Source organism: Centroberyx gerrardi, chromosome 7 (genome assembly GCF_048128805.1).
Source record: "Centroberyx gerrardi isolate f3 chromosome 7, fCenGer3.hap1.cur.20231027, whole genome shotgun sequence".
NCBI lineage: Eukaryota > Metazoa > Chordata > Actinopteri > Beryciformes > Berycidae > Centroberyx > Centroberyx gerrardi.
The window spans coordinates 6,876,856-6,904,190 of record NC_136003.1 but is presented as its reverse complement, the minus strand read 5'-3'; the positions used below and the strand labels follow the sequence as shown (position 1 = coordinate 6,904,190).

At 41.2% G+C, this 27,335-nt stretch overlaps 2 protein-coding genes across 2 annotated transcripts in view; both read left to right on the top strand.

Moving 5' to 3' along the window:
- LOC139914740 (homeobox protein Dlx4a-like) overlaps positions 1 to 27,335 on the top strand; it is a 144,459-nt gene that overhangs the window by 92,388 nt on the left and 24,736 nt on the right. The gene's annotated exons all lie outside the window — the stretch shown is intronic.
- On the top strand, positions 783 to 23,085 carry nsfa (N-ethylmaleimide-sensitive factor a). Its single transcript, XM_071903126.1, has 19 exons — positions 783 to 865; positions 7,776 to 7,875; positions 7,974 to 8,013; positions 8,625 to 8,791; positions 8,918 to 9,025; positions 10,640 to 10,715; positions 11,796 to 11,951; positions 12,740 to 12,939; positions 14,707 to 14,872; positions 15,943 to 16,017; positions 16,371 to 16,558; positions 18,731 to 18,826; positions 19,024 to 19,180; positions 19,713 to 19,846; positions 20,555 to 20,701; positions 21,775 to 21,909; positions 22,264 to 22,377; positions 22,670 to 22,725; positions 23,055 to 23,085. The coding sequence occupies exons 1-19, from the start codon at positions 783 to 785 to the stop codon at positions 23,083 to 23,085; spliced, it is 2,229 nt and encodes a 742-aa protein (XP_071759227.1).

The window sequence follows — 27,335 nt, the reverse complement described above, 5'->3', positions numbered from 1 at the left end:
AGACATGAGTCTGATTCTGACTAGGCTGCAATGTTCAGCCTGAATCATCACATCTCGTATATAACACATAGGTCACACATTACCAGACGCCTCACTTTGTCTACACTTTGTTTCACTTGGTTGTGTGTGAGCACAGAGTGAAAAAAGTGTCACCTAAATCAGTTGTCAAGTAGGAATAAAGGTGAAAAAATCCAGAGTGGTTGTATTTCTTCAACCAATTGGCATCTTGTGCAGCCATCAAACTAAGCTTTACTTGTGCTACAGTTTAGGCCGACATGGCTTTTTGTTAGACAATGCAAATGGGTGGAAATGTGATTTAGTGTGTGGTTATTCATTTTGCCTTTGTTCAGATGAAATGCTTTAAAAGCACTTAGAATGAAAACTATGGGCCAGGTTTCTTTCTCCAGCTGGAGAGAGTGAATAAGACAAATTCTCCATTTCTTCAAAAGCTTTAGCAAAGCACTTAATACCCAACGGTCCCAGTGGAGCTACTCAGTGGCCAGAAGGAGAAGACTGTGGTTGCACTGGGCAGCTTCCAGGTGTGGATGTGTGGAACCTTGATGATGAACTGATTTCAAAGAAATAAAAAGCTGTGTATGTGTGTTGTCGCTTCTGGAACGTTCCTCTTGTATTTTTGTCCTTCTAGAGAATTCACTTCAAATGCCCTGCCTTGAAAATAAATTCTTAGTGACACACAGTATTTTTTAAACATATTTCTTTCTTCTTCTTTTTCACCACCACCCCTCTTCCTCCTCCTCCTCTCTCTTCATCCTTGGCAGACCATGCAAGCGGCGCGATGCCCGACAGATGAGCTGTCACTGACTAACTGCGGCGTGGTGAGCGAGAAGGATCTGCAGTCAGGACAGTGAGTTGTCATTATCACCTATTCATCCATTCCATTCGTCAATACAGGCAGACATTCATGCGTCTTTCCAGCCATTCTCTCATCTATCTGTCTAATCCAAACACCCATCACCTGTTCATCCATCATTCATCCAGAAGGTTAAAGTCAGGAGTTTGATGTGTGCAGCTGCATGGTTATGGTTATGGTAATCCATTTGATTTTGCTAGATACTAATGATGAGGATTAAAGCTGCACTAGGCAACATTTTTCTGTAAAAATACACTTTTCTTAGCAGTCAAAATCACAAAGTGGGGCTGCAACAGAGAAAAGCGTCCCATCCTCACAAATTGAAACACCTTAGATTCATTCAAATGAAATTCTGGCGTCGGGTATGGACACTTCTCCACCCACAAAATACAAATTGTCTCCTAAACAGAAGAAGAAGACATTTAGTTTACTGACGCTGCCTTACAGCATTTCTGGGTATAGGCCCTTTTCACAAACATGGTGTACTTCCGATTCGTCTTAGTAGGGTATAGATCAGTTCTCACCCTCAATCAAATCACTTTCTTGTAGTGGCGCAGTCATCTGACAACAGAAACAGAAAGATACGTCAGTGACAGCACCTGTATTGTGTTATACGCTAAATAACTGATCACAGACAGTGTTAGAGGAGACACATTACGATACATTTAATTTTCAGGGATTGATTGGCCTCATCTGGCAGGAAAGACAGATCTAGACCTAGTGCTGAAAGGTCTTGTCTTTCCCAGAATAAAATAAATGAAATCAAGCATGCATCCTGCTTTTAAGTGCAGATGATGCAACAAGTAAATCTAGCGTAATATCACAAAAGCAGCACAATTCCATCCTGTATATTATCCTCTTCAATCGGGATAGTGAGTTAATCCCTTAGACACAATGATCCCTTTCCAACAAAGCCGGAGGCAGATACAGTGGAGTTATAGAAGGGGTTAACCTTCAACACTTACGTCGTTTTTCTATAAAGTCACTTCAGGGCTAAGTGGATACAGTCCCATCATCCTGTTTGATTTCATTGTCGTAAATCTGTCTGTTATCCATAGTGGCAGACCAAGCCACAGTGACTTTAATCTCTGGCTAATTTGAGATTAGTTGGCGGTGGAATCCTCTTGAATTTACAATGGGTGTTTGTGAGTGTGCGTATGTGTGTGTGTGTGTGTGTTTTGTATGGAGTAAGATTTGTCTTAAAAAGAAATAAACGCACACAAGTTTCACAAATGTATATCATGACTTGTAAATTAATAAGGATGATCACAAATGTATTTTCCTGTCCACAAACAAATGCCACTCAATTTAAATAAATGAAAGATAAAAATGGACATTGCCATTGACAGGTGCCTTCTGTCTAAAAATATTGGTATCAGCCTTGAAAAATTTGTCAAACTCTATAAACCTAGTAGAGGGAAGCCAGTGTAATTACATATCTCATATCATACACATCTAGGTAGTGCTTTCATTTGGTTGTATCATACTGTTCACGAGCAAGGACCACACCATCAACAGAATGCGATTTGAATGTTTATTCAATGGTTATGTTAGGTTTTCAGTTAGCACAGTTTGTAGTGTTTGGCCATAGATAACTAGAGAATAGCGAGAGGGAGAAAGAAGAGAGGGAGGGCGGAAGGGGCATGGAAGAACGAGGACAAACATTGGTGCAGGGCAGGTACGCATATACAGTATAGGTTAAGGCTGGAAGAGGTGGAGTTGAGGCGTGGCCCTGTTCCTGAACCTCAGCTAGTTAGCTCCAATTCACGAGCAAGGACCACACCATCAACAGAATGTGATTTGAATGTTTATTCAATAATTATGTTAGGTTTTTGGTTAGCACAGTTTGTAGCGTTTGGCCATAGATGACTGCTTCTTCTCGGATATGGATGAGACATTGACTGCGATGTGGGGAAGGCTTCGGAGAAGAATCCGCTGTAGCTCCCGGGCTCAGCAGACCTTCCTGATGAAATAGAGGTGACTGTTCGGAACAAAGATATTTCAGCTATGATGGACTCGGGATGACCAACGACCTGTTTGACTCTGAGGAAGATGCAGGTGCATCGAAACGTCAGTCCTTGTACCTATATTAAATTTATAACCAGAGATCCGTGTGCTCCAGTGCCTTCTTTGGGTTGATTTCCAGAGACTTCCCCGACCCATGAGTTGGATCACGTGCTTCACTGCGGGAAGATGTAGTTAACGGCTCTGATGCAAAAGGAGTGGTCAGAGAAGTGGTTTGGTGAAGGAGAGTATGGAACCAGATGCATGGCTGGTTTCCGAGATGAAAAGTAGATCGGAAGGGGCAGCATTCTGAGATCTTCTAAGATGTAGGTAGTTTGCCAGGGTTTCGAAAGGCCTTAGGATTTAAATTTGAAGTTGAAAACAGGTTGGTTGGTCAGTTTGAGGTAGAAGACAAGAGTGGCATGGGAAAGAACGACAGGTCGGAGATGCAGGGGTGACAAGACTGATAGAATTCTATGGTTGGATCGACTTCGGCACGGGGCTAAGCTTGTGAACTTCTGAATCGAGTACCGGTAGAGAGAGTCGGCAATAGCCTTAACCTTTGGGCGGCACGGTGGATTGGTGGGTAGTACTGTCGCCTCACAGCAAGAAAGTTGCGGGTTCAAATCTCCCCCTCTTGTACGTTCTCCCTGTGTTTATGTGGGTTTCCTCCGGAACTCCGGTTTCCTCCCACAGTCTGAAGGAAGACTAGCCTAGCCTTAGAATGACCAGGAACATAAGCTGCATAAGGAATGAACTGATGTGTCACAACAACCGGGTAAGACGCCGCATGAAAGGCATGGCAGATGCTGAGTTGGAGCGGCCTTTGTTGACGATGTCCATAGATTTCATGAACGCAAAGTTGAGGTGACAGAGGACTGTGAGGAATTGATGTTTGGTGCAGCGCGGTGCGAGGAAGAAGTTGAAGAGCGGAAGGATGATTCGATTGAGTTTTTCGAGGCAAGGATTGCATCTAACAGCTAACTAGCTAACATTACCGTTATGTTACAAACTATTTCAAATAAAAATCCAGTCCGTTGGCTACTACTTGCCAGAAATGTTGTGAAGATAGAGGCTGTTTTATATACTAACTTAGTAGTTAGTATAGTTAGTATATAAAACAGCCTCTAGCTTAACTGACGTGTGGAAGTTGATTCCAGCCTCTCTGGTCTCTTTGGTCCTTTTAGTGCAGCAGTTAGGTATAAATCAGGACAAGTTACAAGTAAACTGGACCCAGGTAAGATGGCGGACGATTATCCCACGGTTAATGATGTAATGTCCCCTCTACTGTTTTATCTCTATGGTATCACCACACCCGTCTTCTCACCTTGGACAACTCCTGAATATTAGAAACCACCCCCTATATATTAGTTTGGTTCCACAGCTAAAACTGAGCCCAACCTCATGATAAGCCTCCTGTTCATGTTCACATCTGCAGCGTTCTGTAGAACAGACCAGCAGCCCAGACGCCCTGCCGTTATAGACCGTGATTGATGATTTCACAAGCCATTGACTGGAGAGTGATGTCATAATGGAGGTTTATTATGTCTGGAGGGAGTGAGTGAGTGACTCAGTGAGTGAGTGAGTGACTGACTGACTGACTGACTGACTGACTGACTGACTGACTGACTCAGTGAGTGAGTGACTGAGTGAGAGACTGACTCAGTGAGTGAGTGAGTGATTGACTGGCTCAGTGAGTGAGTGAGTGAGTGAGTGAGAGACTCTGCAAGTGACTCAGTGAATGAGTGAGTGAGTGAGTGAGAGACTGCGAGTGACTCAGTAAGTGAGTGAGTGACTGACTGACTGACTGACTCAGTGAGTGAGTGACTGACTCAGTGAGTGAGTGAGTGAGAGACTCTGCGAGCGACTCAGTGAGTGAGTGAGTGAGTGAGTGACTCAGTGAGTGAGTGAGTGAGTGACTCAGTGAGTGAGTGAGTGAGTGAGAGACTCTGCGAGTGACTCAGTGAGTGAGTGAGTGAGTGACTCGGTGAGTGAGTGACTCAGTGAGTGAGTGAGTGAGTGACTCAGTGAGTGAGTGACTGACTGACTGACTCAGTGAGTGAGTGACTGACTCAGTGAGTGAGTGAGTGAGAGACTCTGCGAGTGACTCAGTGAGTGAGTGAGTGACTGAGTGAGTGAGTGAGTGAGTGACTCAGTGAGTGACTGAGTGACTGAGTGACTGACTCAGTGAGTGAGTGAGTGACTGACTGACTCAGTGAGCGAGTGAGTGAGTGACTGACTCAGTGAGTGAGTGAGTGACTGACTGACTGACTCAGTGAGTGAGTGACTGACTGACTCAGTGAGTGAGTGAGTGACTGACTGACTCAGTGAGTGAGTGAGTGAGTGAGTGAGTGACTGACTGACTGACTCAGTGAGTGAGTGAGTGAGTGAGAGACTCTGCAAGTGACTCAGTGAGTGACTCAGTGAGTGAGTGACAGACTCTGCGAGTGACTCCTAAGCTCCTAGCTTGAATCGCTATTTGTCTGGCCCCCCATCTGACATCAGTTTGCCTTGGCTGGCTCTACCAGAAGCACAAGGCTCCCGACAACATTGCTGCCAGGGTCACTGAGGCTGACAAACCCCTCCAACAAGATAAGATTCTCAACAGGCGACTGGGAAGTGTCGGATGTCGGACCTGTTCACTAGCACGTGAACTCACCACACATTTGTGAAACTGCACCTCGGTCAGATTTGTCCAAAACGAACAAATAAATGCGACCAATCCGCATGTGTCTGGTGATTTGTGAATGCAGATTCGACAACCTGTAAATAGATGCCAAAAAAACCCTCACATGTGTTTTGGAAAAATAAACCTCCAACTTGGAAATATATACGTGATATGTGGTAAATATATATGTGGTATAAATGGTTAGTACTCAGCAGCATGCTAAGTATTCGGGCATTTCAGACCCAGTTATCCCATTCCCGCTGCATTTTCCTCTTCCTGCAAGAAATGTCACTAATGAAAAGTGGTGTTGTGATTGTGCTGCTGTTTGACAATGGAAAAAAACACTGTACCGTTTAATATGAAACTTGATCCCTGTGAGGAAATTAGGTCATTACAGCAGCAAAAGTAAAGCAGGGAAGAAAATACATAAAAATAGTTGTGGGGTTATATAAACATATGCTGCCAACAGTATGTAGACTATAAGAGTGGGAAGTATGGGAAAGAGTATGGATTACTTACATGTATGAGTTTACTTACAAATGTTATTTACAGTATTGATTGCTTGCTTAAAGGATGGTGTTTTTTAATGCATTGCTTACCGTCAACAAATCCTATGAAAATAACAAAATCAGCAATGCGTTTGTTTTGCCAACAAGTCTCGTCCATGTAGCTGGTGCCCAATGCAGCCATATCCCAGCAGCCATAGAACTCCATTGTATTAAAAAAAACGATTAAAAACATGTCAGAGAGCCATGCCGTTGCTCTGGGCAACATATTTCATCATCACGATGCACTGGGCCAGCCGACTTTTTCCTCAAACAACTTAATAGCCAGCTGTAAACACATTTGCGATCTCAGGAAAGCAGTTCCGTAGCACCGAAAATAGTCCCCGGCGTAATGAAGAATTTGTTCCCATTTGAATTTGATGTGGTAATAACTATAACAGCCTGACTTTTCATGGTAACAGTTAGCGATTTTTAAAATTGAAACTATGTCTTTGTGAGCTGTATTTCAAGGTTTTTAGCTTACAGTTGGAGCCAATGACTTCTGGGTTGAAGGCTAAAAACGGTACGTGGGAAGTCAGAAAGTAACGGGAGTAGAGCAAACGCATTGTTGATTGTGTTATTTTCATAGGATTTGTTGACGGTAAGCAATGCATTAAAAAACACCAGCCTTATCCTTTAATATGGATTACTAAATATGAAACGTGCTATATATGTGTACAAACATAACGTTTCAAAAATATAAGCATCTAAAAAAATAACATGTATACAGTCTGAAATAGTGGCACGATCAGTATATGCAATATGTGACAATGAGAGGGATATGGGAAGCTAAATGAAGCATATATGTGAATAGCAATATACATAATGTGTGTATTATGTATGCCTATTTGGATATGTACGTTAGTTGCTGTCCCCTGTTTTGCTTAATTAAGATCTACAGTTGAGGGTGCAGTCGTGTTAAGAACACTTCCCTTTAGAAACTAGAGCACAGCCAGCTGAAGGCTTCCTCTTGTGTACCTCATTAATGAAGGATCATAAATATGAGGTAGTGGAAGCCATCTAATTAGTCTTTAAGTTTTTCCTACATTTTTACTGCCATGGCAACTGCAGCCTATCCTTTCTCAGTCAGTGTATAACTCTTCTGTGTATGTTGCAAAAAGAACTTTCACGATGGCTATATCTTTATATATCTCTTTTAGTTTATTAGCTATATGTAGTGTAATATGTGCAGCTATACCATACGTCTTTACCTTTTTATTTGACCAATGATAAATTGAGACAGCATCGCATATTTTTAGTGCTCACAACACCAAAAACAAGAATGATAGTTCAGCTTTTAGCACAAGAGCAACACATTTCAAATGGGTTTTCCATAGGCAAGCCCAGTCCAGTCAGCTATATTTACAGTATATAACACTTTAAAAAGCAAAAGCAGTTTGTACTGAAGTGCTTCACAAAACAGGGAAAGGAAGGCCTGGAACACCAACAGCAAAAATTAAGATGTAAGGGAAATAATAGCAAGGTTAAAAGCATGAAATAAGAGCAATAGAGCATAGAAGAACATGTCATACTCAGTAAAAGGCCAGTGAATAAAAATGGGTTTTAAGACGAGTTTTAAAAATGTCAACAGATTCGGCTGATCTGATGCTGTGGAGAAATATAACAATGTATATAGTTAAAAAAAGGTCAAAAAACAAAACAAAAATGTACTCTCTTCTCTCTGCAGACACGTGACTGTGAAGACCTCGCCCAACCACAAGTTTGTGTTTACAGTCAAGGGCCACCACACTGTGGTACCTGGAACTATCGCTTTCAGCCTGCCTCAGGTACACACACACACACACACACATACACACACACGCCATTATTTACTACTTCTTGGCTCAATCTAAATGCTCAATCTCTCCTTATCTCTCTCTTGTAGAGGAAATGGGCCGGCCTCTCCATTGGCCAGGAGGTGGAAGGTAATATCCTCTGTTTGATTAATGCACTTGACGATTAACTGTAGAAACTGGGACATCTGTAGCTCTACTGCTCTATTTAATTACTGCTTTATAAGATTTAGAGAGGGAACGCGGCCTGTGCTCATCATGTGGCGACCTCGGCCTCCTCTTAAGACAATAATGCCTTTTCAGGTTACGAGCAATTTTGTCAACATTTATCACCGGCAGTGTTTTGTTCTGTGATGCACGAGGCCTTCATAGCTCGTTAAGGCAGCTGCATTAATTTTCTGGTAGTTCAATGCTAACCCCTGCTGGAGGAAATGTAGTCCTTCTCCACTGCCTCAGATTGCAGTCTATGTATTATCATTTTTTGCTTATTTAACCGGTAGAGCCTCGCTTCTGTTTTATCTATACATTTTGCTTCTCCTCTATTCTGTTCTATTCTTTATTCTAGTCTAGTCTACAGTAGTCTAGTCTAGGATGTTCTGTTCATGTTGCTTCTGCTTCTCTTGTGTTCTCTTCTAGTAAAATCATTTCTATGGTCATTCTAAATCTAGACAATAAACTTTGGACTTCACAATCATTCCTTTTTTAGTGTAATTTGTTTACTTTAATCGTGTCTGTCCCCGCAGTGTCCAACTACAACTTCGACAAGTCCAAGCAGTGCATCGGCGCCATGACAATCGAAATTGACTTCCTGCAGAAGAAGAGCACCGACTCCTCCCCCTACGACTCGGACAAGATGGCCGCCGAGTTCATCCAGCAGTTCAACAACCAGGCCTTCTCTGTCACCCAGCAGGTTAATATTCTCACACACACAAATACATAAACGCAAGACACACGTACATTTTGCTTTGCTGTTTGTTGTTGCTCAGGTTTTCATCATCCCCTTGCTTCTCTCTCTCTCTCTCTCTCCCTCTCTCAGATGGTGTTCAGTTTCTGCGACAAGCTGTTTGGCCTGGTGATCAAGGATATAGAGGCCATGGACGCCAGCATCCTTAAGGGAGAAGCACCCTCTGGAAAGAAACAGAAGGTACCTGACCGCACCCACAGCCCTCTATCTACATTTAGATTTGCCACTGTAATCAGCAAAGCCAGAAGTTCAAAATTGCACTTTTCACATTAGCCATTTGTTGACATAGGCCAGGGTTATTTGTAGGGCTGGGTATCAAGAACAGATTCCAATTTATTCATTTATTCCAAATTGCCTAATTCACCGGAATCGATATGCGACCGCATTAACGATACGTCTTATCAATCATTAAGCATTTTGAACAGCTGGATGCTTCTCCAGTAGCTGCACAACAACCTTTTTGACCCTTTCAGTGTGCTGTCAATCGCAAACAATGACAGAATTTGATGCTGGCGGGGCACGTACGTTCTCACCCTCATGTCAGTGGAAACCAGGCGCAGCTCTGTGGCAGTTTTCTGCAAAACAACAGGATGCTTAAATTCTGATGGGTTTCCCAGTTTGTCCCCCTGACACTGGTAGGAATTTATCGATTGATTGCTCATACATTTTCATTGCATCTCTGTTCCATTTCCATGAGTTTGTTATGTCTTGAATAACAGAAGAGAGAGGGGGAGCTGATGTTCAGTGTGGTGCTCTAACTTGTTAAACTGATTAACATATACTTAGTTGGTATTTTACCCATCTATAATTAAACTCCATTTAATACCTCATGCAGGGTGGTGTAATTAAATTCCTTTTTGAGAAATTTAATGATCAGCATTTAGGAAAATGATTCTAATGAATATCATCCCGGTTGCTGGCGCAGTCAGACGTTGCGCATAATGAGGCAGGGGACAGAAGCGTTTAATGGATTGTGGATACATACATTGTTAAAGAGTCCTTAGCGGCTGGCGGTGAATAATTAATTTCACATGTAAGAATCATTTTCGGCATCGCAAATAAGGGCAGTGCTTGGTTGGAGTGCGCAGTTTGTGACATTTCTTTCTACAATTAGTGAAATAATCTGCCTGGGCTCTTCTGTTGCGGTCATAACTTGTGGTCATAAAGCTGTGCTGGGCAAGATTTTTATTAAAAAATACACCGGTCTTATCAGCCTAAATCCCTAAGTGGGATGTAATATAGAAGAGCATCCCATCCCCCCTAATTGAGTGTCTTTATATGCACATTAACACTCTGAATATGAGCCTTATCCTGGCTAATGTCTTAGGATATGGTGTTTACATGGAATGATCAGTAACCAATTTTTTCATATACCTGTATACATGGAGATATTCTAACGTTTTATAGTTTTCCCGCTGTGTTCATTAGCTTGTGACTCCATGGAAACAGCACCTGCACTGTTCACTAAACCCAACAATAAACAGCATATGGTGTTTACATGCCAGAATGTACCGGTTAATATCGACATATCCCAGCTGGCATATTCAGGTTTTTCATATTCAGGATATGGGCTTATCCCTGTTATTGTAAATGGGATGTGGCGTTCACATGCACACCAACTCATAAACAGTATATCTGAATATAACCAGAATATTAATGTGAATGTAAACGTGCTCATTGAGACTCCGTGTTGGTTATGGACAGTGGCGGGAACTATGCTCAGTATGGAGTGTGTAAGTATGCTAGTTCTCTGAAGGGAAAACAGTGTGTTTACCTCTGTGTTGTCTCTGGCAGATCGACATCGGGCTGATGGTGGGCAACAGCCAGGTGATCTTCGAGAAGGCAGAGAGCTCCTCCCTCACACTAGTTGGTACGTTCCTTACTTCCACCCACACTAGTTGATGTTTTCCGAAATTTCATAACCTCATGTCACCTCACAGTTGGAATTTTCATGTTCCTCCCTCACATTAACGAATGTGAAAAATATAATCATAACTACTATTTTGTTGCGTGATTTTGAAAATCTAACATACAGAAAGTGGTGGTAGGAAAAGTCACGGAGAGACATTTTGAAAGCTGGGGTATTTCAATGCTAAAATTCAAAATAACAGTCAGTCGAAGGGTGACTTGGGCTTTCTAAGAACATTTTTAGGACATCTTGTACGCCTTTAATTCAACAATCTATACCCCTGCCTTTACATACTGTATATTCTCCCCTATTTGTTTTATTACTGGATTATTTGTTCAGTATATTAGTGGCTGTGCCTGTGGACTCTAGCATTCACCTCTGTCATGTTTTTTGCCAGTCTTTTTCTAAATCCAACATTGTTGCAGCATCTATTCTTTCCACAAGGTGGCAGTAAAATGTCACTTTGGTCCAGCTGAAATCCAAACACCCAAACTGATATACTGTAAAGCCTTTCAGCCCAATACAAAAACCTTTCCACACTCTCCTTTATTCTACATTACAATAATCTCTTTCACACACATTATGAATCGTCGTCTCTCTTACTCTCTGTCTGTTAAGGCAAAGACCAAGAAAGCAAACTAGGCTTATTTTTTGTATTTTTTTTTTTTTTTCATAATGTCCCTCAATAATCTACTCTGTTGCCTTTCTGTCCTGACTTACAACACATTAAATGTCCTCTTCCTACCTTGAAATATTATTGTATTATTATTTTAGTATTATTTGATGCAGTTTATGCATTTTATTACCATATCCTCATAAGTTTACATCAGTTTGATACTACTTACTATGATATATACCATGAATTTGGATCATAGAGGTTTACGGCAGGCTAAAAAGTTGGATAAACTATTTCTGCAAATGAAAAGGTGGTAAAGTGAGTTTTGGTAGGTTTACCCTCCGCTACATGCCTGGTTCTGACACTCAAAAAATCAGCTTTTTTATCAGAATTGCTGACTAACCAGTCCTCTATTCACTTTACAGGTAAGGCCAAGACCAAGGAGGCGCGACAGACAATCATCAACCCAGACTGGAACTTTGAGAAGATGGGAATTGGTGGTCTGGACAAGGAGTTCTCTGACATTTTCCGCCGAGCCTTCGCTTCCCGAGTCTTCCCTCCTGACATTGTGGAACAGATGGGTGAGAAACGACCTCTAGCTTCAATATTTCCTATCATGTCAAATAAATAAAATGTAATATTTTCACCATGATGGAGTGCCACGGATTTGTTTTGAGCAACGTACTGCTGTACTGAGAAGCTCTAACTTCCCATTATTTCTTTCTTTCGTTGTACTTCCGTTATTCTGTTATTGGAGAGAAATTTATTTCCAGCTATATTTTCTATGGAGGAAAGATGAAAAAATGATACATAAAAGATACACAAGAATTGACAGATAGAAAGTTGCAACTACTTTAATTAAAATTTTTGAAAGTCTCAGGTTATAAACGTCTCTTTCCCTGCAAACAGGAAATGTAACTATAAAAATATAGTTGATTGGATTACCTAACCTTACTTGAAATTGTATGTGCTGTATATTCCCTGTGGTACAAAAATGTAATATAGCAATAATACAATGGAGGAACCAGTTGCAGTTTGCTTTGCCAACTTAATGAACTCTTGAGTACTACAATCTCTCTCTCATTCTCTCTCTCTCTCTCTCTCTCTCTCTCTCTCTCTCTCTCTCTTACACACACGCATACAGCAATAATAATATACTTTTTTTTATTGCTTTTATCTCTAGAAATGATTTAGAAATACATTTTGATCTGGTCTCTTCTCCCCCAGGCATTGAACACATAACAATATCTTTAAAAAAATATTGCCCTCCTTAACGTACAATCTTCCTTTCTCTTTCATCTCTCTTGCCTTCCCTTTTTCTCTCCTCTGTCTTGACTTGTTCCTTCCTGCCTCTTGTCCTCTCTCCTAGGTTGTAAGCACGTGAAGGGCATCCTGCTGTTCGGACCTCCGGGCTGCGGTAAAACCCTGATGGCCCGGCAGATCGGTAAGATGCTCAACGCCCGGGAGCCAAAGATCGTCAACGGCCCCGAGATCCTCAACAAGTACGTGGGAGAGTCCGAGGCCAACATCAGGAAACTGTTTGCAGACGCTGAGGACGAGCAGAAGAGGGTGAGAGAGCAGCGCACATCCTTCATATCCTGGGTTTTATATCTTGGCTTTGTCTCCCACTACTTACTGTAAAGCTGTTTAGACTTCATGCCGGGCATTTTCATTGTTTATCTTATTGGATTTTATTTATTGTAGTTTTATTGTCTGTGAAGCATCTAGTAAGTCTGTTTTGAAAACTGCTATGGAAATAAAACTGCTGTTAGTACTATTACTACTACTGCTACTATTAATACTACTACTACTACTACTACTACTATTAATACTACTACTACTACTACTACTACTACTATTAATACTACTACTACTACTACTACTATTAATACTACTACTACTACTATTAATACTACTACTACTACTACTACTATTAATACTACTACTACTACTACTACTATTAATACTACTACTACTACTACTACTATTAATACTACTACTACTACTACTACTACTACTACTACTACTACTACTACTATTAATACTACTACTACTACTACTACTACTACTACTATTAATACTACTACTACTACTACTACTACTACTACTACTACTACTATTAATACTACTACTACTACTACTACTACTACTACTACCATTAATACTACTACTACTACTACTACTACTACTACTACTACTATTAATACTACTACTACTACTATTAATACTACTACTACTACTACTACTATCAATACTACTACTACTACTACTACTATTAATACTACTACTACTACTACTACTACTACTACTACTACTACTACTATTAATACTACTACTACTACTACTACTACTACTACTACTACTATTAATACTACTACTACTACTACTACTACTACTACTACCATTAATACTACTACTACTACTACTACTACTACTATTAATACTACTACTACTACTACTATTAATACTACTACTACTACTACTATTAATACTACTGCTACTACTATTATTAATACTACTGCTACTGCTACTACTACTACCACTACTACTACTGCTTGTACCACTACTACTACTGCTGCTGCTACCACTAGTACTAATAATAATAACAAAGTTAATTTGTATAGAACTTTTGCTGATTGACAATATCAAACATGCTCATGTTTCATTAACAACATAACAGAAACTGTAATAGAATAAGTGATTAAATATAATGAAAGGCATGAATACAGCTCCGAGGTTGAGTGTCCCTGTGTTAGTGTCGACCTTGGATAGTTGAATTCAGCTTTTCAATACAAGCACCTGTCAGATCAATTTTTGGTGTGAAAGGCATTCCTGAAAATTACAAATGGACCATGAAATGAGTCTTTACCTCGCCATTCCTCTCTGTCTCCCTCCCCCCTTTTCCTTTCTTTACTCTCTCCTTCTCTCCTATTAAGTCTCTCCCTCCTCTTCCTCTCTCTCAACTCCCTGTCCCTCTCTTCCTTCCTCTCTCTTCTCTCCTTTTTCATTCCTTCTATCTTTCTCTTCACCCCCCCTCACTCACTGCCTCTCTCTTTTCATCCTCACCTCATTTTTTCTTCTGTAAAATCTCCATCTTATTTCTCTACTTCTCTCCTGTCTTGTCTTTCCTTTCTTTGCCAACTACCCGAGCTCCCTCCTCTCCTTCTTTTAATACCCCTGTAACTCCCTCTCTCCCTCTCTTTTATCCTCTTTTATAATACAATAACATACAATACAGTACAATAAAACTTGATTTGAAGGCTTTAATGATGCACATAACACACACACACAGCAGGCATACTAACCCCCTCTGTCCTGTCCTTCACCTCCCTCCAGCTGGGAGCCAACAGCGGCCTCCACATCATCATCTTTGATGAGTTGGACGCCATCTGCAAGCAGAGAGGCACGGGCGCCAGCAGCACGGGCGTGCACGACACGGTGGTCAACCAGCTCCTGTCCAAGATTGACGGAGTGGAACAGCTCAACAACATCCTGGTCATTGGTGAGTCGCATTAGAGGAAGGTGTTTCATCACAGTTATCCCTCTAAGTGCCCCTTTTAGACTGATATATTGGGCTGATATTGGCCTTTTATTAAATAGTAGATATTGGACAGTCATGTGGTCCACTGCTGATATGATGGAGGATCCTCCTTGACCACAGCTACAGAAAAACACTGTTTTTTTGTACATTTTATTCAGTAATTACATTTTTCAAGTTTCCCTACTATTGAATAGGTTTGGTGGGTCACACTGCCTTAAAGAATACTAAAAGAATTTCATCAGTCTGGGTTTCAGTGGAGAGTTTTAGTATCCCATGGTGGCCTAAATGTTGATTCATAGGCTTTGGCACATACACTATTTGCATATTTGGAATTTTTTGGCATGAAAATGGTCAAATTTGGTAATCGCCACAAAATATCAGCTGTTGGCATCTTCATTATTCATATCTGTATTGGGATCAGCTTTCAAAAACCCATATTGGTCGAGCCCTAGTTATTACCAAATAAATGAAGTGTAATGAAATGAAATGTAAACAAAGAATTTAGACAGCTTGAGACATCCTCACTGATTTATTGGCAACACTGCCAAACCATCAATTGTTGAGAATTAATCTGTTAATTTGCTCGCTGTTGTGATAAACAAAAAATAATGATGTTCTCTCTGTCACCTCTGCCTCTGATAAACATGAAACCATGGCAAATGAGATCTGAATTGTTGAATTAACGGTTAACATGCCACTATGCCACGTGCCTCCAAAATGTGTTTAGAAATAAGCAGGTGGCATATCAATACTGCTCCATACTATGTTCTTCTTGCCTCCAGGCATGATCCATATATTGAGTATACATATGGTATAATATGATAAAATAATAACTTTATTTTGTCTATTCGTTATCCTGTTCTCAATATGCCTCTGCGCCAATGTCACCGTGACAAATTCCTGTAAATCTGTTCTATTTGATGATGAACGTGAGTCGGCAGCAATCAAACAGCTCTATCTTACACCTCCCCTCTCTCCCCCTCTCTTTCTCTGTCTCTCTCCCCCCTTCTTTCTCTCTCTCTCCTCTCCAGGTATGACCAACAGGCCTGACCTGATAGACGACGCCCTGATGAGGCCCGGCAGGTTTGAGGTCAAGATGGAAATTGGTAAGAGCCCTTTATCTCTCTCTCCAGCACAGTATCTTTCCTTATTAACAGCTCAACTTGACTTTCATATTAAAGTTAGAATCCCACATCCATAGTGGGATTCTAACTTTTTATCTATCTAATATTTTGAATATTTCTTTCGTCATCATTCCCACCTTGTTTTTCCCCCTCTCCTTTCCCCTATTCCCTTCCTTCCCCCTTTCCTCCTTCCTCTCTTCCTCCTTCCTTCCCCCTCTCCCCTACCTCCACTCCATCACTCTCTCCTGCAATCTCTCTTCCCTCGACCTCTCCTCGTTCTCACCGTCTCCACTCCTCCTCCGCTTATGTTTCTTCATCCCCGACCTCACCTCCAGGTCTCCCTGATGAAAAGGGGCGTGTCCAGATCCTGACCATCCACACCAACAAGATGCGAGGCTTCGGCCTGCTCGCCGGCGACGTCAACATCAAGGAGCTGGCGGCCGAGACCAAGAACTACAGCGGTGCCGAGCTGGAGGGGCTGGTCAGGGCCGCCCAGTCCACCGCCATGAACCGACACATCAAGGTCAGTCGCTGACCAATCATGCGAGGCTAGCATTGGTCAGACTGCGGTCAGACTTGCCAATCAGATGCCTTAAATTGACATAGTAGTCGGAATAGTAGGTCGGTGGTCTTGAATATTGATGCTGGACTTCTCAGATCAAACTATTTTGAGGTTAGAATTAGGGATGTTCCTAACGACTAATTTCCCTGTCGATTAAACGAAAATTTACATTTAGAATGGTCGACTAGTCTAAAAGTAAGAAAACACTCAGAAAACAGTCAAAATTGAGCACAATTTAATCTATAAGGTTAAAATTGTTTACGAAAAAATATTGCGTGTATTTAAGAGCCATTTGAAACCGTTAATCACATTCTTCAATAACTGTGGCACTTTGCGCCGTTTATTATGAACATTGCACATTACAAAACATGACAACTCACTAAATAAAAGTTAACAAACAGCATTTAAAATAAATAAATTGCCGCTGAAATGTGTGGCACCTTGCGCCGTGCATTATGAACATTGCACATTACAAAACATGACAACTCACTCAATAAAAGTGAACAAATAACATTTAAAATAATACACACACACACACACACACACAACATGGTAGGCCTACTTACTCGACTGACGAAACATTTTTGTTCAGCGAAATCAACATGTCAACATGTTCGGGTGAAAGACGAGACCTCAGTCTATTAACAATAAGTCCAGCAGCTGAAAAAACTCTGTCAGCTGGCACAGATCTTGCAGGCACACAGAGATAGCGACTTGCAAGCCGGCATAGTTTTGGAAAGCGTCGCGTCTTCCCGCACCACCACACAAGTGGATCTTCATTAGGTGGGATACAGGTTTCCATCCAGTAGCGCTCCAGCTCGTGTCATATTGGTTTGCCGAGTGTGGCTAACGTTAGCAGTGCTAGCACCAGCAGCCTGCTCTCTTTGCAGGTTAACGTCCACATGCCTGTGCTGAATGTGGTTACGCATTGCTCCGGTCGAGTGGTTATATGCCAGTTTATTCTGACACAGCCTACATACAACCTTATTTTCCTTTTCTAGATCAAAATACTGCCAAACCGCGCTGGTTTTACGAGGTGTCATCTCTGTCCGGTCCCACTTTCCACCTCGCTGGTTTACATCCGGGCATAACCGCCGGCATAGCGAGGGTAGAAACGTTTAATCGACTAGTCGACTAATCGCGCACATCCCTAGTTAGAATAGCCATTCCCATACCAATACTTATAATAAATTTTATTTGTAACACACTTATGTCATCTCAGCTAGACATGGACAGAGGGCAGAGATTTGTTGTTCCTATAGCTTCATATTGGCGGGATAAAACTTTGTATCTTCAGCATGTCAACTTTTCAGGAACTAAGAAAGACAGCTGTATTTTAAGCTTGAAGACCAAGCATTTCTACTTGGTTTTGAAAAGATTTCATAAATTCAAGTATTATAGAATTTTCTCAACACATAGAGGAGCCTGTAATCTTTCAGCTGAAGTTAAAACATTAAAATCACCAAAATTGGAGTTGCAAGGTTTTCACCACCCGACAGTGACAATATGTTAATTGTAGCATAATAATTCTGATGCAATGTGTGTACAGTAGATGGAGAGACCAGAGAGAGTTATTTTAGCTATAGCTGTACTTCGTTCTGATACTGCTGTACAGTATGTGTGTATATATGTTTTCCTTCCAGGCCTACAGTTTAGGTAGGCATGGGCAGGACAAAGACAGTCATTGTAGGGATGGGACATATCGGGATATTTTGAAATTCAATATATCGCAATGCAACAATGTGACAATACGTATCGTGGGGCAGAAAAATGAATCGTGATATTAGCTTCATTTTATTCTGCTGTAGTAATCACAAATGAGACGCTTGACCATCACAGTTTCACAAGCTCTCCATTGAAATTATATTGTTTGAACTTTGTAATGACATTTTTAAATTGTTGTTTACATTCTAGCGAGCCAATGCCATCACTAGAAAGATTTGTGGCTCAGAAATAAACAGAATTCAGACTCTGCTGTCATTGAACTTTTATTTATGACATCGTATCGTGGTTGTATTCAATCATGAACCCCATATCACATATCGAATCATATCGTGAGATAAGCATATCGTCCCATCCCTAATAGCTTTACATTGACCTGATGCTAGTGCATGTGTGTGTATTCCTCTCCAGGCTACATCTACAGTAGAAGTGGACATGGAGAGGGCAGAGAAGCTGCAGGTCAGCCGGGCTGACTTCATGGGATCCCTCGACAACGACATTAAACCAGTACGTACACGTTCTTTATGGAGTCTGTCTTTTAAACATGGGTCCTCCCTCTCCTTCACATAAAGAAAATAAAAGAACGTTAGATGAGGACCGTTTATATTTTCATCAGAAAGGTTCAAATCCCTCTAAGCACACTTTCATACAAAGAAAAAATCAGACCCAGTCCTTAACCCTCGTCCCCCTGTCCCTTTCTCCAGGCGTTCGGTACGAACCAGGAAGACTATGCCAGCTACATCATGAACGGCATCATCAAGTGGGGCGACCCCGTCACCCACGTCCTGGATGACGGGGAGCTGCTGGTGCAGCAGACCAAGAACAGCGACCGCACACCACTGGTGGCCGTGTTACTGGAAGGTAAGATGAGAAACCAACACACTGTACGCACCCACATTGTCGTAGCTGTTGTTGTAGTTGTTTCTGTGGAGAGAAACAGATGAAAACCACCATCTACTGCAATGCATCTGTCAAACAAGTTGTAAAATACATTCTGGCATATTCCTGTGAAGCGATCTTCTTCTAACATCCACTGATATTCCCTGTAAATTCTCATTTTCAGAGCGCTGAAATAGAAATAAATAGCATTGCATAAATAGCGTTCAAATGCCAGAGGCTCATCAAGGTTAAGGGCACTTCAGGACATAAAAAGTATCAGTTTCACCGCGCGGCTTGGCTGCCTGTTACACAGACACACACACATATAAGTGCCAGCCATTGAAGAGAGAAATCCCCTTTCAGGCATTTATCCTGCATCACTCCGGTGTTACTACTGCAGAAACGTCTTTGTTGACAGTTTTTACAGTAGTTTTATTGTCTCTACCCACCCTCCCACTCCCCCACCTCCCACACACACACACACACACACACACACACACACACCCCTTCCAAGGTCCACCCCACAGCGGGAAGACAGCCTTGGCAGCTAAGATTTCAGAGGACTCCCAGTTCCCCTTCATTAAGATCTGCTCCCCGGACAAGATGATTGGACACTCGGAGATCTCCAAGTGCCAGGCGATCAAAAAGGTGGGCAGCTTGTGTTTGTATCCCTCATTTAACCACAGCAAGTCGACAGAGAGCACACTTTCATTTAGAGCAATGGCTCATGAGAATGTTTATTCTTTTTATCTACTTTTATATTTCACCTTCCTGCATATGCATGAGGTTTAACTGTTGTTTTATTCAATTGAAAGCAATTGCATTTCTAAAAAGTAGCAAAGAAATACATTTGATTCATTAGTTGTTATTATAACACTGTAATTGATTTATATGGACTATGATATATGTTTTGCTTCCATTGCATGTATATATCTGTGGACTATAAATATCAATATCTCCCCCCATCCCTTCCTTTCTTCCTTCCCTCCTTCCTTCCTTCCTCATCCGCCCACACATCCCTGCTTCCTTCCGTCCTCCATCCTTCCTCTCTTCTTTCTCACTTCCTTCCCCTCTCCCTCCCCTTTGCCATTGCCTCCTACTTTCCCTCTATTATTTCCTTCCTCCATCCTGTCTCCCATTCCTTCCTTCCTTCCTTCCTTCCTCATCCACCCACACTTCCCTACTTCCTTCCGTCCTCCATCCTACCTCTCTTCCTTCCTTCCCCTCTCCCTCCGTTTACCATTGCCTCCTAATTTCCTTACATTATTTCCTTCCTCCATCCTGTCTCCCCTTCCTTCCTTCCTTCCTTCCTTCCTTCATCTCTCCTTCCCTCCCTCCTCCCTCCCTCTGCCTCAGGTTTTCGACGACGCCTACAAGTCCCAGCTCAGCTGTGTGGTGGTGGACGACATCGAGCGTCTGCTGGACTATGTCCCCATCGGCCCCCGCTTCTCCAACCTGGTTCTCCAGGCTCTGCTGGTGCTGCTGAAGAAACCTCCGCCCAAGGTCAGAGTTCACCTGCAAGCTGGAGTTATCCTATTTACATAAACCGCACATTTACATGCATGACACTCTTATCCAAAGCCATTTGTAAGTGTGAACAGTAGAATAGGCGAGCCAACATGACAATTAATAATCAGCACCATACGTTATATTACCCCTACTTTATTTTATTGCGTTATAATTTCATTGTTTTTATTATTTCTACTGTTTTATTGCGTATTTCGTATTCTGTTTTTGTGGTTATATTCTATTTATCTTTTTTTTCACCGATGAATCCTATTACTTTTGCTGCTGCAACGATCTAATTTCCCTGCAGGGATCAATAAGGTTTCATCTCATCTTAAAGTGTAGATAATTGAATTTTGATTGAGATCTAGACATGAGGGTTTCGTTTTTTCATTGAGTCTTTCGTTGTACCATCGCTGTCTGTGTCCTCACTACATTTGCTATTTACAATTTCAGCATTTGGCTTCTCAAGTAGAGCCACAGCAACTGGAACAGTAGATTGGTGAATCCTACAACCAGCTAACATAACTGCCAGTGTTAAACTCTGAGAGTGTAAAAACCAACACTAAGCCAGTGTTTATATCAGTCCACACCCATCAGAGTTCATTTAACACTTTAGATCGTTTTGAAGAGCTGCCCCGGAGGCTACAGTCGGCACTTTTCAACTCCAAATAGTGTCGCTGAAAAATCAATACTTGAAAATTAACACTTGAAAATTTGAGCAGTAGGAGGATGTCTGAACTCTCTGTCTCTCTCTCTCCCTCTATAATAACTAATAATAACAGAAACAGAAAAATAATTTTTGTCTGTAAAAGTGAGTTTTAAGACGTGACTTAAAAGAAGATACAGTTTAAGTTTTCTGTTTTTTTTATGATTTTCTTAAGTTGGAAAAAGTATGACTGCACAACTGTTGGAACATGCTTATCCAAGCTAAGATGGCTGTCAAAGACAACACCGAGATTTTTTGCAATGGGAGGCAAGATTATGGTACAATGGGCCAAGCTGGCTGGCAAATTGTGGCAGCTGATTTGCATCTCTCTCTCTCTCTCTCTCCCTCCCTCTCTCCGCAGGGCCGGAAGCTGCTGATCATCGGCACCACCAGCAGGAAGGACGTCCTGCAGGAGATGGAGATGTTAGATGCCTTCAGCACCACCATCCACATCCCCAACATCTCTACTGGGGAGCAGCTAGTCGACGCCCTGGAGGTACACACACACACACACACACACACACACACACACACACACACAGATGCTCACATTCATGTAGTCAAACACACAAGTCAGAAAAAGTCTTTAAAAATTCACTAAATTGAAAATGTCTTAAATATAGTTACAAGACATCTTATTTGTTTACCAGAAAAAATACAGAACAGGGTTTTCAGAACTTTCATTACCTGTGTTCAATTGGAAATCGTCTGTTTTTACCAGCTGCGTTTCTTTATTTTGCTTTTTAAATTGTTCGTAACTTCCAGCCAGCATTAAAAAGGTATTAAAACCTCTTGAATCTGATTTGTGAACGCTGCAGACACCTCGGTAACGTCTTTGTTGTGTGTCTAGCTGCTGGGGAGCTTCACAGAGAAAGAGCGGGCCAGCATCGCGCACCAGATGAAAGGGAAGCGAGTCTGGATCGGCATCAAGAAACTCCTCATGCTCATCGAGATGTCACTGCAGGTAGCTACAGCGGCGGTGACAGCACAGTGACAGGAGTAGCAGCTATTAAAAGCTCCCGATGTGAGCTGTGACAAACCTGACAGCCACGTATGACAATAGACAAGGAGAAGTGATAGTATCGGATCTACACCAGTGGACCCCCGTGATGGTGCCAGACACGGTTGCTAGGAGACTTCAAGGCCTCTCTGTATTGACTTTTACATATTTGACTGTTTCCTCTGTCAACAGACTGTTCAATCTCTCTCTCTCTCCCTCTCTCTCCCTCTCTCTCTCTCTCTCTCTCTGTCTCCAGATGGACCAAGAATACAGAGTGACCAAGTTCCTATCTCTGCTCAGAGACGAGGGGGCGTGAGTACAACCGCTCTGCACCAATCACCTCTACTGTCATGGCTGCCACTCAACCTCCACCACCCAATAGCCTCCCTCTTTTTTTCTCATCCTCATCCCTGTTTATTTACCTCCTCCATGATCACCCAATCAGCTTGTTTCTTTGACCATAGACCCTCTTACATCTCTACTCACAATCTACCATCATTTCCATAAACATCCTTGACAGAATACACTTAGAATGTGGCTCAGTAATGTCACACAAGAATACATACTAATGGCTGCCAATTAGTGACCTCTTCTCACCTTACTGACTCTTGACCTTAACGGCTTTATTTTGCAATCACCAGGTTGAATGAAGGCGATCAAATCCGCATTTAAGCTGTTGGTCACTGACTGTTCACTGGTAAGGTCAACAACACAGCGATAAGACTAGTGACTGTAGGTTAGGAGTAGTAGTAACACACCTGTAGCTAGCTAGTTAGCTATTAGGTTAGAATCCACACATTTATTTTCCATGCTATTGTGGTTGTAGTAGCAGTGGTAAATCTCTCAAATCAGTGATTTCATCATGTTTTAGTATCTAGTACCTTTTCACACTGAAAAGCACAGCATTTACACTGAGGGTACAAAATATTAGGACTGCTTTCCTAATATTGAGTTTCACATTATTTTGCACAATCCATGTTTTACTCGTCTCAAGGCATGAAAAAAGTCTTCATCCTGCCTCCTCCCTTCCATCTACATTTCCCTTTCATGCCTGAAAAGGAGGTGAATTTGTGATATTTTGTACACTCAGTGTATCTTATATGGTATAAACCTGACTACCACCCTAACCCTTAACATTATCATTCATAATTTATAGCAACTGCTGATTTAATATGCCTTTCATGATGATGCTTTGCCTAACATGACGTTGCAAATGTCATTTCATTTTTATTATTCCTGAATTTTATTTTGCTGTTCCGAGTATTTTTATGGCTCACAGCATTATAGTCGATATGTAGTTGATTCTGTATGCCTCTACATGGTTTTAAGATTTAGTATATTTTAACTTTTATAGTTTGAATATCATGAGACTCTAATGAAAACTCTTGTGTGAGGATTGAGGCTTGATCATGATCATCAAAAAATCTATTCAACACTCCATAGACAGGATCAAGAGTGCAATAGTACCAGAGGACAATGAGTGATGGTCCCACATGGTGGTTCTCTTCTTGTTTTATAGCCGGTTAAATCCTGCTGGTGGTTTTTTGTTTCGCTCCAGACACCGCCCAGCGTTGTGCTGGTGTTGTGTGAGTACTCTGGGGTTAACTGAGCGTCAGAAAGACTGTAAGTCTTTCAGGGGGGGAGAGTAATGCAACGTAATCCGCAGAAAACTGAAAAACTCTCCTCTTTCTTCCTCTCTTTCCTTTATCTAGTGACCGCAGCTTCTATGAGTAGAGGGAGCGGAGGAAGCTGTCGTCACGCCACCAACAGGCCCGCCGTGGGACAACAGGAGGAAGAGGAGGAGAAAGGAAATCTTCCTCCTTTCATCCATCCATCCAGCTGTCTCTCTATCTATACATCTTATCTATACACCCGGTCTCAGAGAGGGACACACGGTTCCTCTTTATCACAGCATGTTTCAGTAGCCGATATGCCCATCATCCGTTATCACCTTCCTCCTCCTCATCTTCATCCCGATCAGTGACACTTAACTGACATATCGCAGAAAATCGTACTGGAAATCGTACTGTTATAAAATCTGTCGTCTGTAAAGAAATTGCAATACGGGGATTGCAAACAGTGCTGTCTTGTGCATCGTGCGTAAAAAAAAAATTATATTTGCCATGTATGTTTTTAGCTTCACGTATTTGTTGTGTTCGTTGCATATCTTGCGTCCCGCTAGCTAGTTATTGTTAGTACAATATGTATACTCACAAACACAAACAGTATATACAGTATACATGCAAAAATGACACCAATCCCCGAGCTGTTTGAATATTAAGATGTGAATCTATGAGAGGCTTTTAGTGAGTGCGTAGTGGATGTAAAAAAAAGCTGTTCAGTGTGTAAATGTAAACCCTTTAAATGTATGTTACTTATTTATTTTTTGTAAATAGTATATATAGAAAAAATACAGTATATCATGAGAATAATTGAAATATCAGTACTCTATCAGTATGATTGTTCCCTCCCATCGCTCCGGAGATGTTGACTTTACCAGGTGACTGTAATAGTGAAAGTAAATGTTGGGTTGTTGGCCTGTCTGTCTGTGTTGCGTACAGTACAGTTCAGTCTAGCTGTGTGTAGGTATGGCATCGTCAGTGTTAAAAAAAAAAAATTCAGCACTTTTGACATGGAAACCATTCAAAAAACCTTTAGTACTTATCACATCTCGAGCTTGTGTTTTGCTTGTGTGGGGAACTAAATGCTGCATGTGTGTGTGCGTGTGTGTGAGCGTGTGTGTGAGCGTGTGAGCATGCGACTGCATGCGTGAGCGAGTGTGCGTGCATCTGAAGGTTTAGTCAGTGGGTGTGATTAATTTGTGGGGTTTTTCTCATGTCAACGTGTTCAGTACTTGTCCAAAAGCTCTTTTTATGTTCTGACCATTGACAATATGTGTGTGTGGGGGGGTATATATCAACATGCAGATGTATTATTGCAATAAAAAGCACTGATGCACAGGTCAAAGAAACATGCGGCTCTATCTGGTCTCATTCATGTAGATAGATAATACTTAACATTAAGTGTTCATTAACTAATGTTAACTAATGCATTTACTAACATGAACATGAATAACAACATTAACAGATTAATTCATGTTAAATGCACATGAACAACTGCATCAATTAATGTTATACATCATTGTTAATAATGTTATCTAATGTGTTTAATAACATGAATTAAACATGAATAACAACATTAACAATGTGAAATACACATGAACAACTGCATTAATTAATGTTGTTATACACATTTGTTAATAATCTTAACTGTGTTTACTAACATTAATTAAGCATGAACAGTGACATTAACAAAGATGAGTTCATATTGCACAATAAACAACTGCATTAAGTAACGCTGTTATTCATGTTTGTTAATGCCAATGTATTGTCTAAGTTGAAACCCTAACTCTTCATGCATTAAACATATCCTGGCATTAACTAAAGTGAATAAGCCACAACAAGCATTACCTAACGTGAATAGTGTGTTATTCATGTAATTTGGTATACCTGTTGTAAAGTGTAAACTCTTCATGTATTACTTAAACATATCCTGGCAATTTAGATGGGCTGCAATTGCAAAACAAGCAGTTGTGGCCCTTAAAGTCACAGATTATTCTAGTCAATCGTATAGGCCAAGGCTACTATTCAGCTGTTACAGCGAAGGATGCCAGAATACAGTAGGAACCTGCAGACCAGATTCCCACCCTAGGGTCCGTAACACCCTCAAGGGTCTTCAAAGATGCCAAAGAAGGATGTACACCTGCAGATTTGACGTTTTCTCTCGTAAAGCAAATGTCATTAAATCCCACTGCTGGTTTCACTGACCTTTTTCTGAGCTAAATGGTGAGGATGATGGGAGAAGGTGGTGATGATGATGATGAGGAGTGAGTTAATAAGGTCCTGTGGGGGGGAAATCACTGCTGGAGACAACTGGGCATAATGTCAGGGGTTCCCAAACTTGGTCATGTCAAGGAACCCCAAATAAATATGCACTGTATCAGCACAGACCCCCATTTGATGAGATTTTGTTCCAAGGAACCCCATCGGAGAAGATATTAGTTTTTCAATATGGCTGTAGGTAAGGAGGTAACAGTGGGGACAGTGACACTTCATTCCTCATCATTCCTCTACATTACACACAATACTACTACAAATCAAGTCCTATTCCAGATCAAGACCAAAATAGGCAATAAACAGTGTGCATGTCTTTCCAAATATAAAAATAATGCCTAGATCTATCTGCAGGAGCTCCATACTAAACCCTTCAACATCCAACTAATTCAAACATGGGATTTTGACTAATCAGTGCACAAAAGTTTGAGGACCACTGCATACCGGTCTAATCCCTTAAATTGTTTGTAGTACTGAAAATGAACGAAGGAGGACCAGGTGGAGAAAAACTTATCTTTGAACATTTCTAGATAGGTGGGGAAAGTGGAGTCAGCATCCAGTAGGAGCTGAGACAGAATCAGAGTCAGAATAGGCACCAGACTGAGGAGGAGCCTGTCTCACGATGCAAGTTCAGCATAGTCAGTGTGTCTTGTCCTCAACTACAATCCAGACAAATTAAAATGCTAATGTATTCCCTGATGTGAAATCAACCCTTTTTAATTACAAAATACTACACCAAAATTGATTTAATTTGATGCAATCTAGTCTTAATGTGCGTCAAAACTGCCTTGATAATTAAACTCATTAACTCATATGCATCCAGATTCCCATTGAAACTGGGTTACTAATTGTAAACAGTCTCATAAAACCTTACAGAACCAAAACCTAGGTTATTTGGGCCCCCTTAAGAAACAATAAATATGTAATTATCTTAAGATATTTTTTAAAGATTTAAACCTCATTTGGGTGCAAGAACTCACACAAAAATCTTATGTGTCGACAAAGTCATTGTCTATGAAGCAGGGCCAC